The sequence below is a fragment of the Eschrichtius robustus genome, chromosome 9 (assembly GCF_028021215.1).
Source record: "Eschrichtius robustus isolate mEscRob2 chromosome 9, mEscRob2.pri, whole genome shotgun sequence".
Classification (NCBI taxonomy): Eukaryota; Metazoa; Chordata; class Mammalia; order Artiodactyla; family Eschrichtiidae; genus Eschrichtius; species Eschrichtius robustus.
This window is the reverse complement of record NC_090832.1, coordinates 68,326,247-68,342,213: the sequence shown is the minus strand read 5'-3', so window position 1 is coordinate 68,342,213 and position 15,967 is coordinate 68,326,247. Positions and strand designations below refer to the sequence as shown.

The 15,967-nt window shown below is 39.1% G+C and overlaps 1 protein-coding gene across 2 annotated transcripts in view; it reads right to left on the bottom strand.

Annotated features, from left to right (window-relative positions):
• MDN1 (midasin AAA ATPase 1) overlaps positions 1-15,967 on the bottom strand; it is a 156,733-nt gene that overhangs the window by 94,942 nt on the left and 45,824 nt on the right. For both annotated transcript variants that reach the window (XM_068551457.1, XM_068551458.1), the window contains exons 16-27: positions 13,783-13,994; positions 13,104-13,207; positions 11,503-11,647; positions 10,665-10,761; positions 9,202-9,315; positions 6,699-6,846; positions 5,928-6,038; positions 3,859-4,010; positions 3,133-3,311; positions 2,042-2,250; positions 1,710-1,856; positions 507-648 (exon numbers count right to left, since the gene is read on the bottom strand). In XM_068551457.1, coding sequence (XP_068407558.1) covers positions 507-648; positions 1,710-1,856; positions 2,042-2,250; positions 3,133-3,311; positions 3,859-4,010; positions 5,928-6,038; positions 6,699-6,846; positions 9,202-9,315; positions 10,665-10,761; positions 11,503-11,647; positions 13,104-13,207; positions 13,783-13,994 — 1,760 coding nt within the window. The remainder of the gene's footprint in view (positions 1-506; positions 649-1,709; positions 1,857-2,041; positions 2,251-3,132; positions 3,312-3,858; positions 4,011-5,927; positions 6,039-6,698; positions 6,847-9,201; positions 9,316-10,664; positions 10,762-11,502; positions 11,648-13,103; positions 13,208-13,782; positions 13,995-15,967) is intronic.

Sequence of the window (15,967 nt, the reverse complement as noted above, 5' to 3'; positions counted from 1 at the left end):
TTCTGAAAGGCTTTCTATGCTAGCACGGAGAGGAACATACAAATTCTTCCCATGGATTAAACCAAAATAAACAAACCTGAGTCTCAGATGACGTAACTCCCTTCGCTCAGAACTCTGGTATTATCCAACCCGTCAGTTTTCTGTACGTCTCTAAGGCGCAAGCATAACTCTCCATGGTCACCACAATGCAGATAAAAGGTGCTCAAAGACCCTCGCCAACCACCTGCCTAAACTCCTAAAGGCGTTATGTCCATATCCTGACTCCCACAGGTGGCCACCTGAAGCTAAGAGTGAGAAAACCTTAGCAACCAAAACATAACAGCACAGAGGCCTGCAGAAATAGGACCACTTACAATGTCAGTCGGGACTTGAGGGAGAACGGCTCTGTTCCTACAACGCCTAGTAAAATATATATACTGGCCACAATTTGGGCAAGATTTGTTGCAATAACACAGCATGCAATCTGCCCGAAGTCCACAGTTAGAGAGCGTGTGCTGAGAGCTTACCATCGTTGGCTAAGTGCTGCAACCAGTCATACTCTTTCTCTGCCTGCTCAGCCAATCTGTATCGCTCAGCCCATCGGAACAGATCACGGAGGGTGATGAAGCCTTGCTTTCCAGCAAACACTGAAGAACCTCTGCGATAGGACTATTAAAGGACCAAAACAAATGAAAAAGGGCAATGGCAAGCGTACAGTACAACTTATACAAAATTCCTGACAAACTTAAGCTACCATAAAAATGATTCATTCCACTAAGATTAATTTTTCTTAAATGTAAAGGGACTGCAATCATTTGAAGATAAATGTTCAAACCCATGTGTAAGTAAAGAACATAACAAATAATGGAATTCCATCTCATATAACACACAGAAAACGATTACGAATAATAATACAAATAGTGGCAAACATGAAGGAAAATTAATCCCATAGTGTGGGACCACAGTAGTAAGAGTGGCAATTATTAGCTTTCTAGGAAGTAATTTAACAGTGTATAATTCTGATAAAAACCACTTTTAACCCCATAAAATAAATGGGATATTCTTGGGACTTCCCTGGTGGTGCAGTGGTTAAGACTCCACGCTCCCAATGCAGGGGGCCCGGGTTCAATCCCTGGTCAGGGAACTAGATCCCAGATGCATGCTGCAACTAAGAGTTTTTGCATGCCGCAACTAAGGCGCCCACGACTGCAACTGAGGAGCCCATCTGCCGCAACAAATAAATAAATAAATAAATAAATAAATAAATGATGAGTAAGTTCTGGGAAATCTTTAGAAAAAAGGGGGGGGGGAATATTCTTAAAAAAAAAAAAACAAAACTGTAGCTTTGTAGAATTGAAAAGGGAGAGCCACACATAAAGGATCTCTTTAGTTATGTCCATTCAAGGATTACACCCATTTAAAAAACAAAAACTGCAGTTTGTTGATGCCAAATTCCAACCTAAGTAAAATGTTCCATATTATCCACAAGTAGGGAACTGTCATCACATGTAATTATCAGAAAAATTTTAACATGGTATTAAATTGCCAATTTACAACACAAAACCAAAAACTGGATATTAATGGAATGAGTTTTAAAGATAAGATCCTTACTCTGAAAAAAATAATAAATGGGTGGATGGGCTGTTTCTACCCCAGGAAGCCTCAGATTCTGATCACCAAATCTAATCAACACAGTCCATTTGAAACTAAGTGATGGAGAGATGGAATACCTGAAGGTCCAGCATGACTTTAACCAACTTGCTGCAGTAGGAGGGTGGCAAGCTACACCGCTTGTGCAAGATTGTTTCCAACTCAGAACTAGGCAGTTCATCAAAGTGCAATTCCACAAATCGATTCCTGAAGGCTCTAGAAAGCATCTGGGAAACACACAGAAACAACATGATACAAAGGACCTTTTCATTTAATTTCCAAAATGTAGGCTCTGCTATTCACCACAAAAAGAAAAATCCTTCAAAAGAGGTAAAAACATCTCAGTCTTACCAAGACGACTTTTCTACTCGACTCGGTAACAAACAGGAGTAAGGGGGCAAATGCTACACACCTTTCTGCCTCCGTAAAGTCCTGGGGGATTCTGAGTAGCAAAAAGCATGAAGCGAGGATGTGCTTTAACAACTTCTTGTGTTTCTGTTATGAGCAATTCACGGTTATCATCCAACAGTCTGTTCAGTGCCTCTAGCACATCGGTAGGGGCCAAATTTAACTCATCTAAAATAATCCAATAGCCCTTTTTCATAGCATCAATAAGAACACCTTAGAGGAAATACATACTGAAAATTAGTGCATAAATTAGTCCAAAGTTTTTTTTTTTAATGTTACATACAAATCAACAAATCCTAGATTATCATTAAATTTCAACGCAAATTGTTCTCTGCAGCTAGCCATGTCCCCAAATAATTTGTGGTTTTGAGTATCAAGGAAGCATAATTTTCAATTAAAAATACTCCTTTTTATTTTGCACAGAGGGGGAGCCAAAGCTGATGAATATTACATTTACAACTTACTTTTTCCCCTGAAGTCTACTTTCATTTAAGTCACCACATTCTCGTATCTATTCTCAGTTTCCCTCTGTTCAATGCTTACCCCTCTTCTGATTCTCTAGGAAATGGAGTAGTTCAACTGCACTCTTCAAAACTAGGCCCCAGGACTTCCCTGGTGGCGCAGAGGTTAAGAATCCGCCTGCCAAGGCAGGGGACACAGGTTCCATCCCTGGTCTGGGAAGATCCCACATGCCACGGGGCAACTAAGCCCACGCGCCACAACTACTGAAGCCCATGCACCTAGAGCCCGTGCTCCACAACAAGAGAAGCCACCGCAATGAGAAGCCCGTGCACCGCAATGAAGAGTAGCCTCCGCAACTAGAGAAAGCCCGCGTGCAGCAACGAAGACCCAACGCAGCCAAAAATTAATTAATTAATTAATTAAAAAAAAAAAAAAAACCTAGGCCCCAGTCCTGTGTACAGCCAACAAGATTAGTCTGGCTCAAAGGAAGCTGGGGCCCTAACCATCACCCCTTAACCATCACATAGTTCAGGGAGAAAGAAAAAACATCTATTGTGGCATCCATCCATGTGCCTCAACTGGAAAGGATGAAGATTGCTTGAGGAGACCCAAGGAATAGAATTATAACCTTACCTTCTTTAAACGTGAGCTTCCCTGAGGAGTCGGATGTGTAACAACCAATGTACTCCTGAATATCCGTGTGCTCGTGGTTGTTAACACGCACACAGTGGTTACCAGTAGCTGCGGCCAGCCACCGTAGCAGGCTTGTTTTACCCACTGATGTCTCTCCCTGAATCAGCACTGGATATGTTCTTTAAAGGATCAGCCAATAAAGCAATTAAAAAGAAAAAAAAAGACAGAAACCAGAATTAAATCATGTAGTGTTTAAAAAAGAACAACTATAACATTTAACATCATAATAAGAGAATGTTTTTATATACCTATGCACTACTAATGGAACGTTTCTTAAGCCCTGAGAAGTTTCTACGTAAAAATGGTTCCTCAGAAACTACCAAGGAAAGTAATTCCAGCCTCCCTTGCACTAGTGAGAAACAGTAAGCGGGAGTAACTGTTACTCACTTAACAAGTAATGGGTGATGATTATCCATCAGCAAAATACTAGAAAGCAACCTTAATGATGGCCAAAATAATCTGGGTCCATATTGCTCCCACCAAAGGTACAACTAGAAACGATGTTTTGTGTCTGGAGAAAAGTGACAGGATTGACTTAGAAAATAATTATTCACTCAGCCAATGAATAACAATAGAGCCCTTTGAAAGTTCAGGAAGTAGGACTAGACTTTCAGCAATGCCTATGCTGGTAAGACATCAGAGCAGTGTGAGAAAAGGTCCACACACCCTGCAGAGACCACTCGGACTATGTCTCTCAGGTTCAGCTTGACGGAAGACGTGAGGATGTACGTCTCATCTATTGTAGGTTCCTTGTCTCCCACCGAAATCCAGTAGCCTTCCACCTGGATAAGCCGACCTCCTTTTGGTTCTGGAATAGGCTGAAAGACACAAGAGTTAGAGAAATAACCCACAGACCCACGACAACTATGGCATTCTTTCAGAGAGGGGTGTAAAGTGGGAAAAAAATTGTCACCAAGAATGCTGCTTGTTCTGGATGCTTTCAACATTAAAACCCACAAATGAACATGAAAAAAAATTACTTTGAGGAAGGAGAACAAAATGGTGACATGTACTGGTTTTAAAATTCAGGTTGGGTTAGGTAGATATGGGGGAAAACTTGAATGAAAATAATTTCTCAGATAGTTTATGACTCAGTTCCCTTCTCTCATCTACCAAACTTCCCACTCTAATAAAGTATTTTGGTCAAAAACATGTATTTCATATAAACCATATTCCCAAAACATGGCCAGTGCTGTACTGGGGCAGGGAAAGGGGGGCACTACACACTACTATGTTCTGGATCCCCTAGAAGACATTAAAAATAAAAGCAACCCTCCAGAGAAACTCGTTAAGGATAATATTGTAGATGATGGCATAACCTTTTGAAGGTATGGTGGAAGTTAAGTTGATTTATACAAAACTGCCATTTGTATAGATCAAAAATGGTCAAATGGTGGTCAGATATATAGCTATAGAAAAGTGCTCTTCTAGAACATTTAGCTCCCTGACTTGAAGCCACAGTTGTAGGCACTGCTTTTAAGGACTTCTCAGTTGAGCAGAAGAGCAGTGAGAAAAAAGAACTGTTAAGCCACCATCATATATAACCATGAGGAAAGCATACAAAAAAATAAGTGGAGGGGAATGGTCATCGGATAATAATCAAAGCAAGCTTGAGTCTTTTCTCAGTGTTTTCAGAGTTTACCAAAAGTATATATTCATGTGTTACTTGTATAATTTTTTAAAAGGAAAAAACATTGAATCCAAAGTACCCACAATCCCAATGGCTCTTTCTTCCTAAACAGCAAGCAATAGACACATAAACAAGTCAGTTTGTGAGCCAGTTTCTCTCAGCCTCTTTCAATCCCATGTTATTCTGTAATTTCCTCTGTCAAACTGAAATGGTTATTGTGTATAACAGAAACAAGAAAAGGAAAGCGAAAAAAAAAGCCCAACCATCAATCAGAAGGGGGGTGTGCAGATAAACTGTGGTGCAGGCTTCCAGTGAAATGCTATGTGACAATTAGAAAGCACGTCACTCACAGTGATCTGTGGTACAGACAAAAAAAATATATCCAGGACATAGTTAGGCTAAGAAAGGAAACTACAGAACATTCTTATGAGATGGTTTCATTTATATTACTTATATTAGATATATACAGGCAGACCTTGGAGATTTTCCAGATTTGATTCCAGACTACGGCAATAAAGCAAATATCACAATAAAGCCAGCAGGGCAATAAAGCCAGTCACACAAATTTTTTGGTTTCTCAATGCATATGAAAGTTATGTTTACACTGTACTACAATCTATTAGGTGTGCAATAACATGTCTAAAAAAGATGTACGTATCTTAATTTTAAAATGCTTTATTGCTAAAAAATGTTAACCATCAACTGACAACATAGGGTTGCCACAAACCTTCAATTTGTAAAAAACTGCGACATCTATGAAGTGCAATAAAGCAAACTGCAATAAAGTGAGGTACGCCTGTATTAGAATTTACCTTGATAAATCTACACACACACATATATTAGAATTTGAATATATAAAAAAGATTTTTTAACTTTTAAATATATATATGTACACACACGATTTAGATGGAAAGGACTAACTATACGATTTCAATCTCCAAAGATCAGGATTATCAGGAATTTTCACCACCTACGTTAAAATTCTGTGGAACTGACTTTTATAATTAGAAATAAGTTTTGCAAAAAAACCAAAACCAAAAACAAAACAGCTAACAATTTGATATTTCAGCCTTTCATTTAAGCCAAAAATCAAAAAAGAACCTACCTGCTTCAGCAGACTTTTAACGTTGCCAGAAACAATGTGCTGACAAATGAGCTTCTGAACTACTGGGTGCGACGCCCTGTCAAGCTGTGTTAAGAAACCCAAACAAAAGCCCTAGAGAAAACACAAATACGCGTTAACACTAGTTATCCTTCTGCAATAACAGGCCAACTTATTTCAGAAACAAAATTCAACCTCTCGGGTGGTGCTGGTGCCCAGAACAACTTTTTTTTAAGAATATATTTTTTATTATTTATTTTACTTTATTGTAATTAATTAATTAATTAATTGGCTGTGTTGGGTCTTCGTTGCTGCGTGCAGGCTTTCTCTAGTTGCGGCGAGCGGGGGCTACTCTTCGTTGCAGTGCGGGGGCTTCTCACTGTGGTGGCTTCTCTTGTGGCGGAGCACGGGCTTTACGTGTGCGGGCTTCAGTAGTTGTGGCTCGCGGGCTCTAGAGCCCAGGCTCAGTAGTTGTGGCGCATGGGCATAGATGCTCTGCAGCATGTGGGATCTTCCCAGACCAGGGCTTGAACCTGTGTTCCCTGCATTGGCAGGTGGATTCTTAACCACTGTGCCACCAGGGAAGCCCCAGAACAACTTTTAAATGGGATACAATGGTAGAAAAAGGGCAGGGTAGTTCCGGTATGAAAAGTTCTGGGCTAATCTGACTAAACAGAAAGCACTGGCAACCCTGGCACGGGCATCCCCACTTGCTCCTTCCCCATGGTGTGCCCATCCACCAAGCTCTCAACCAAACACAGACTGTACAAAGACCTCATAGAGCGAGCGCTGGATGTTGCCACATGGATTGGAGGCTGCAAATCGCAGGGCCCTACAGAGAGTCCGAAGGCTGTAGTGAGGTCTGTGGCCGGTCCCATCCACCAATTTTGTCCCAGACTCCTTCCGCACAGCTGTATAGAACCTACAAAGAGGATGCAATTCAAAAGATTTATTTTATTAACTAATAAGCCTTACTATTTTGCTGTTGTTCCCATTTCTCTACAAAAGGACCAAAAGGCATTTTTATAGATTAGATGGCCAAGCTTACATACAACTTCTTAGAGCATCAAAAATAATAAAATGAATATTGATCAATTCCCCTTAGGATGGAAAGAGGAGAAAGGTGAGATGTGTCTGATTTTTAAGGGAATGGTAGTGAGATATGAGAGGCCCTTAGCAAGAATATACTGAATCCAAACACAGGGTTCCAAAGTCGGCTTTAATATGAGGGTCAAATGAAGTCCCTGTGTAATCTCTAATGGTGATGGATAAGCACATAGAAAACAAAAGTAATGGTGTTTTAAAAGAAAGTCTACAGATACGGTTATAATCAACAATGACAAAATGTGAAAAAGCATGATGATATGGTGACCATTTCTACTTTCATTACCACATAATTTAGAAGTCCAGAAGATGACAAGATGGAAGAAGTTTCAGACTGAAACATCAAGTGCAAATCTCAAAAATTCATGAAGGACTTCCCTGGTGGTGCAGTGGTTAAGAATCCGCCTGCCAATGCAGGGGACGTGGGTTCAAGCCCTGGTCCGGGAAGATCCCACATGCCACGGAGCAACTAAACCCGTGCGCCACAACTACTGAGCCTGTGCTCTAGAGCCCGCAAGCCACAAATGCTGAGCCCACACGCCGCAACTACTGAAGCCCACATGCCCAGAGCCTGTGCCGACAGCAAGAGAAGCCACCACAATGAGAAGCCTGCACGCCACAATTAAGAGTAGACCCCGCTCGCCGCAACTAGAGAAAGCCCACTACACAGCACCAAAGACCCAAAGTAGCCAAAAAAAAAAAAAATTCATAAAATTCATGATCACATGCCACAAGATCAAGTATAACCAAACATGTGTCAGAGATGAAACCCAAGGGACTTCCCTGGTGGTGCAGTGGATAAGACTCCGCACTCCCAATGCAGGGGTCCCAGGTTCAATCCCTGGTCAGGGAACTAAATCCCACATGCATGCAGCAACTAAGAGTTCACATGCCACAACTAAAGAGCCCACCTGCCACAACTAAGACCCAGTGCAACCAAATGAAGAGATGAAACCCAAGTTCTAGCCCAAATGACATCTGTCTTCCCTCTTTGCAATCTAGCTAGACATTCTTTCTTTTGTAGAAAGACTACATTCCAGAAGTGGGTTTTTATATATGGAACATGCACCTCTTGTACTATCAGCATTTTATAAGAGCCACACTTCAGCCACACTGCTTTATCTCCAGCTTTTTGAATTTTAACTACACATATTTACGCTTTTGTCTAAATATTCTTGGCTAACAAAAAGTGCTCTGATTTTAAAATGTGGTGTGACAAACCACTCCGAAGCCCTCTGACAAATGCCTCTTTGACTAACCTATTTAAAACTGGGCTCCAAGTTTCATTTTCTAACCAGCATTTTGCTTTATATGTTCTTTTTCTTCACTTACCACAACCAAAAATAACAGTATTTACTGATCTCCACCTGTAGAATTAAAGCTCCATGAAAAGAACCAAGATTGTCTGTTTTATTTATAGCTGTATCCCTAGCATCTGAGCCACTCAATAACTATTTGTAAAAAAAAAAATAAGGAAAAAAAGCTCAAAAAGCAAAGTAAAACACTAATACGATCCAACTTCAAAATCTTTACATATTGTATATCTTGTTTTAGAGGACACAGATAAAATCAACTAAGTGACGTGCCCCAGATGACAGACTTAGTTTCTGACAGAGCCAGCACTAGAACCCAGGGTGTATGATACAAAAGATTGCACCCTTTCCACATGGCATACAAAAAACAGAGGAAAGAAACTCAAATTAAAGCACCAAGTGATATAACCACTCTATACTGCATTCAGCTAAGACTCTAATAATTCCAAACTGGCCTCAATCAATTATATCAACCTTCCCCCCTCTACATTCCACAAAGCTAATATGCAAATTGCAAAAAGTAGGATTTCACCAAGGCAGATCAAAATATAAGCCATTTATATCTCCTCAAGGGATTCAAACTCTTAGCTGTGAATAAAGAAGTAATTAGGAGAGAGTTATCTAATTGTTTATATTCTCATAGGTCTCAACAATACATATTCTCATAAGCTCTCTATGTAGTTTCCTTAGGAAAATCCAAGGGAGTCCATAAAGTTCCAACTTTAAAATAAAATCTAAATAATCCTTCCATCAGTCTTCTCTCGTTAGAAGCAAAAAAGAAGAAAACAATATACATGCATGAGGTACACATTTTTATGCTCAGAGGAAAAGTTTATAAAGAGAAACCAAAAAGAACCCACGTTATGATTCCTTGCACTGTACTCCTGCTCACACTCAAGCCTTTCAGATAATCCACAATAAGGATCTGTAAGTCTTCTTTACTTTCCAATTCTTCTACATAAAGTTCTGTGAACCTGTTAAGACAATTATTATTCCATAATAACCATTTTTGAGGAAGTTAATACAGCTATTTTGACAATACAAAAACACAAGACGGAAGTTATATAAACTCATTTTACCTGCTTGTAATATAAATTATGAAGGCCTTTCAACTTGAGATACAGATTGATCATAATCAAATAGAAGATAATGTAACCGTTACCAAAAATTCTACCATTACTACTTCTAAGAAAGTCAAACAGTCCTTGCAAAAACAGTTACAAAAATAAGACTTTATTTATCCTCATTTTCAGAAAGTGTTTTTGATTACAACTATATGTAACAAAAAGTACATGCAACAATAACAAAAAAGCCTCCTCACTATCAAAAATTAATAGTTGTAGCAAAGGAAAATACATACTTGTGGTTGATAAAATTTTCCTAAAAAGCTTTTACTGCTTTTATAATGTGGGAGAAGATCTAGTAAAGTTTTAACACTATTTTAAAAACTCAGATTCAACAAAAGGTTACCAACAATAAACAAGGTCATTTATCTTTTTTTTTTTAACATCTTTATTGGAGTATAATTGCTTTACAATGGTGTGTTTCTGCTTTATAACAAAGTAAATCAGCCATACATATACATATATCCCCATATCCCCTCCCTCTTGCGTCTCCCTCCCCCCCTCCCTATCCCACCCCTCTAGGTGGTCACAAAGCACCGAGCTGATCTCCTTGTCCTATGCAGCTGCTTCCCACTAGCTATCCATTTTACATTTGGTAGTATATATAAGTCCATGCACTCTCTCACTTCGTCCCAGCTTACCCTTTCCCCTCCCTGTGTCCTCAAGTCCATTCTCTACGTCTGTGTCTTTATTCCTGTCCTGCCCTTAGGTTCTTCAAGGTCATTTATCTTTTCCCAAATGCTACATACATAAAACAACTTGTTCATGTCAGTCTGTGCTTAATGATGAAAACTGAAACTTAAATGTTCTTTTACAAATCATTAGTCTCATCCAAGACGACTCTGCCTAAAATGCACTTACGTTGTTATATGATATACTATTATTTCGTTATGTGAAGGTTTTCTAATAGCTAAAAGGCTATCTGAAGGAGGAAAGATTTTTGTTTTCAACAATATCCATGAGCCATTAAATGTCATACGAACAACCCAAAGGAAAAAAACTCCCAGTGTTCTGGAGTTTTCCATATTCCTACCACCTATAGAAAGAAGAAGACTACTACAAGTAAAAAGATTCCTCTATCAGCAGTCAATAAATTTCAAGCATTGTTATGAGGGTTGGTTACGTTAATACTACCAATCAATAAATAAAGAGAACTTAATTTTAAAAACAGCTCCAGGAACCAAGCCATGACCCCTTACCTGTTTCTTATTCCTGGTGGGAGATTTCTTTTGCCCACATCAGTTGCTGGATTCATACACGCAAATAAATGGAAATCCGGATGACGTACCAGTGGTTCTGTTAAAAGAAAACTATAAATTCTCAACAACTTGTAACAATAAGTGATCAGAGGAAGACTAACTCCACTGAACACCAGGGTGAACCACTATGCCTCAAGGCTCAGCAAGGTTGGTACTGGCTGCTCAACCATCCTTGCCTTTTCTCAAACCCCGATGAAATCAGTTTCCAGATCTATGCACACAACTTAATCTTAAACTGCCATCCCACCATCTCTTATGGTGTGGTGGTTCATGCTATTTATGTTTCATCACCTATTCACCAGCGCATACACTGTCACTGAGTGTGCATGCCTTATTACCCACTACACAAATGCCTTGACAAATTATCTTATTCTTTTCATTCCCTATATCACAATAAGACTTTGCAGAAAATTACTATCTACAGAATAAATAAATCACACTGGGAGGCCCATGTAATCTACCTAACCAAAAGAATATTACTTCTTTTTAAAAACATTTTTTAAATTTATTTATTTATTTACTTACTTACTTACTTACTTATTTATTTATGCATGCATGCATGTACACAGGCAGGCTGCCCCGGGTCTTAGTCGCGGCATGCAGACTCTTAGTTGCAGCATGCCGGATCTAGTTCCCCGACCTGGGATCCAACCCAGGCCCCCTGCATTGGGAGTACGGAGTCTCACCCACTGGACCACCAGGGAAGTCCCAAGAATATTACTTTAAAAAGGCCAAAAGGCCTCGCATCAAGTCAAACCCCACGAGGATCAAGTGCTACCTGTGTCTCCTCGATCCAGCAACACCAGAGAGCCAGAGGAACCTTCAAGTAAACCACTCAGACATTCTAATGTTTCTGGAGCAGCCAGGTTAATCTCATCCAACAAGATCCAGTCTCCTTTCTTTACAGCCTGAGCTAATGTACCCTAGAAGATGAAGTAAAATGTTAAGGATCCATTGCAAACACACACACACTCACCAAGAACAGTTATGTGAGCAGGGTTAGAAGCAGAGGCAAGGGCAAACCGCTCCAACCTGATGAGCTTACACCTTAACGCCAAATGGCTGCCAGCTGTTTGCCAGAGTTAAGGTCAAGTTAACTTTTTTTCAAATATCCAAAAGGGTCAAGGGAATCTCTCTGAGCCTAACGATGAGATGCAATAAACTAGACCATCCCATTATATGGATGGTAAGGCAAATAATAACTTACAATGTATTCAGATGTTTAAAGGCAACCAAATGGTTATTAAAAAGACCCAAAATAAATACAGGGTCAGGCTATGAGTATACCAAGAAAAGACAAATGACTAAATCAAGAGTGTATAGTGGTTGTAACTCAGAGCCTTTCACAGTTGCTGAAGAATATCAAGATGAATCTTTCCTCTTCTCTACTGATTTGATCTCCTCAAGTTCTACTTCCAAAAGCAATGAACTGACAATCTACTCAAGTGACACAACATCAGAATCTTAATTGTTTTACTATTATTAAACTGCTTTATGCTTTTGTTTTCATTGTGATCCTAACAAAGAATCTTCTATAAATAAAACTGAAAAAAATAAAACGGAACAAACATATTAAAATCCAGTGTAATGTCAAGTCATGAAATAGGTATAAACCCTATTTTGAGAGCACTTGACATTTTCATTGGTTATTTTAGAAACAATCATATTAAGATTACGCACTGATGACTAAATTTCCCACAACAATGGATATATGGTTGAGGGACTTTCTCTCTTACTAAGACATCATCTCAAGTAAGATTCCTACACCTCCCTTCAAGTGTGGTCTGAAGAGTGTCACAGAAACAATTTTCTTTAATAAAAATATAAAAAGCTTAAGTCACAAACATTTAACTAAGTTGATCCTGCAAGGTCACAGGAGAGAAAACAGTAGAGCTACCCATGCACTGGAATCAAAAATGTGTCCTAACAGGAATGGACCCAAATATGTCTCTCTCTCTCACACACACACACACACACACACACACACACACACACACACACACACACACACACACACACACACACACACACACACACACACACACACACACACACACACACACACACACACACACACACACACACACACACACACACACACACACACACACAGCTATGAAACAATAAAAAATTTCACTAGTTGTTCTCAACTGCATCTTGAAAAATAGTAATCAATGGTGTTCACCAAGACTTTATAATTTCTATAAAGGACATTAAAAAAAATCTTCCCCCCAAAGAATTATTTCATTAAGTGTTTACTGTCTTAAACAACAAGCCCTAAAATGTCAACATGAAGAGAATACAAAACAGTAGCCTCCTTAAACTTGCATTTTGCATCAAATCAACATTCCCTTAACCTAAACAACCAAAGCAAAATACCTCTACAAATGCAAACAATAGGGCATTTTCAGTCATTTTCATCTGTTGTTGGGCATGGTTGAGTCTAAGACCAAATGCTTCCCACTTCTCTTTTAGTAGTGACCCTAGAGAAAAATAAAGACAAGAATTTAACATACACTTTGAGTTGTAATATACATAACTTAAAAACACACAATTAACATAACACACACAAAAATCACATCTTAGAAGTATAAAAAATTAAGTCCAAACACTTACATAATGCCAAACATGTGCAGCCACTATACTAATCAGTTCATTTATATGCATACGTATTGGTTAACTCGTTTATCTTCACAACAACCCTTTGAAGTAGGTACTCTTATCCCCACTTTATAGATGAGGAAGAAGATAACTAAGCCGCCAAAAGCCCCACTCGCTGTGGAATCCAGTTTTCTGGAAGTAATCTCTTCTTCTAAGCACATGTGACTTACTAACCACTAAGCAGTACTGTACATCAACATCAGCGACCACCTGTTTTGATGGAAATCTTGACTAGAGTCACAGGAGCAGCAATACTTCAAAATTAGCCAGCTCTGCCTTAAGTCCTAGAAAGCTCTAATGTGTATTGCTTCATTCTTCCCCCAAACTCTTCTCCTAATTCTGCTAATTAAACTTCAGCCTCATGCCCTCCCACTGGCAGCCTGGGTCACATTCTTACCGGTCTCACTCTCTTTTCCATCCTTGTTGACAGCCGACTTGTACACATGTTGCATTAGTCTGAGGAGATTGTGCCACCGTTTCTGCCTGTAACAGGTCTGAATGTGTCCCAAGAATGTAAAGTTTTGCTTCTTGGAAAATGTCTGAGCAAAGAGTTCCTCAAATGCCTCCCGTAAGGGTAGCCAAATAAGCTTATGGTCCACTGGTTTGTAACTGAAACAAAAGGTAAATATGTGATTCACAAACTTCTAAAGCTAACAGAAGTTGGAAAGTATGCCTTAGAAAACAGGAATAGGTGTAAGATTTCTTCTAATCAAAATCAGAAATAATACCAAAATACTTAACATAAATCTATGTTAAAGTTTTAAATTATAATCTATTTTCTCCACTCCAAGTGTCAGAAGCACCTATACTCTAAAGGTAAAAACTAGTATTAGACAAACAAACTATGAACAAATTTGAAATTCCAAACTGGGCAGTGCAAGGCATGTCACTGATTTTACTAATATATTTAAATAAACATCATGTATATTTGATGATAAACCATATTCTATCAAGATTGACCAAAAGGTTTTTGAAACATTTTAGAAGAAAAATATAATGTCTGAAATTGACTTATTCAAGCATCTTAAGAACTTACTTGAACATCATGCCTCGTCAATGGAGGGTGGGGAGACTGCTCCCAAAGAGATTCAAAATTGGGGGAGGGGGACGGTAAAAAAAAAAAAAAAAAAAATCTTAAGACACTGCAATGGTTTGTGACCTTCCAAGGCTCAACTTTTTTTATTTCTCAGCATTTAGATTCTCTCCTATTTCTTAGCATTTTATTTTTCTGGTTGGGGAATTAGGGAATCAATTCATTTAAATTAAAATTTAATTTAATATTGGGGGGATTAATAATGTATAGAGTCAAGAAACACTGCTCTAGCTAAATTTAAAAGAAGTTGCCCAAGCAGCACTAATCATTCCTGGAAAATCTCAAGTATACAATTTTCCGTGGCCTAGGATACTAAATACTACAATTCAAGGATGACGACATAACTTTTATTTCTGAGAAATATAATTTGAGAACTGAAACAATACCAAAATATGTTTCAGAACAGTCAAGCACAATTGGAGAACTCATGGATACTATTTACTCACTGGCCTGAGAGAAGGAACAATGAGATGAGTGAAACCCAGTGCCCTGATACTGAGCATCTATATAGAAGATTCTGATTCCAGAGACAGAAAGCATGAGAACTTCACAAACTCAATATCGCTTCCCAGTAAGCACTAACCCATTAATCAGTAAAGACATTTCTTTACTCCATTTATTCAACTGAGATTTACTGAGCACCTGCTAGAGTTCAGCACTGAGTAAATGAGACCCACCATGTCCTGCCCCTCTGCAGCTTACAATCTAACCAAAGAGACAATAGGGGAATACACCTACTAGTACAAAATATCAAGTAGCAAGTGCTATAACTGGATAAAGTGAAAGGAGAGTGGCTGAAAGAAGAATTGGTACTTTGACTATGATAGTCAGAAGAGGCTGTGTTAAAGACGGGAATTTGAAGGAAATCAAACAAGGAAGGGTTAGGCTAAGCAAATATCCCTGGGCAGCAGGGGAGGCCACAGAGGGAATATCAACACAGAGCAGAGCTAAAGAAAGGAGACAGAGACGTGCCGGAGCCAGGTGATGAAGGGTTTGGAGTACATTCCACATGGACTGAGAAGTCAGTGGAAGGATCTGAGGAAGAGAGTGATGAGATCTGATCACACTATAAAAGGATCATTGTAAATACTAAATGGAAGACAGACTGTGGGGAGGGTAAGAGTAGAAGCAAAGATGAGAGCCCTGCGCTGGACCAGGCAGAGGATGATGAACCACAATGACAACAGAAGAAGTGGTAAGAAATTAAACACACACGTTATTTAAATAAAAGAGCTAGTCTTAAAGATGACAGAATAGATGGATCCAAAGCTAACTGAGGCAGCAGAGTAATGACTAAGAACGGAGACATCAAGAAAGACTGCCTGGGTTCAAGTCATGGACTAGCCATTACCTTGAACAAGGCACTTAATGCCTGTGAGCCTCAGGTCCCCTAAGTGTAAATGGGGATAATCAACAGGTTGTTAAGAAGGCTAAGTGACTGAACAAAGATAAAGACTCAAAATAGTACCTGGCACAGGAGTGTCATTTA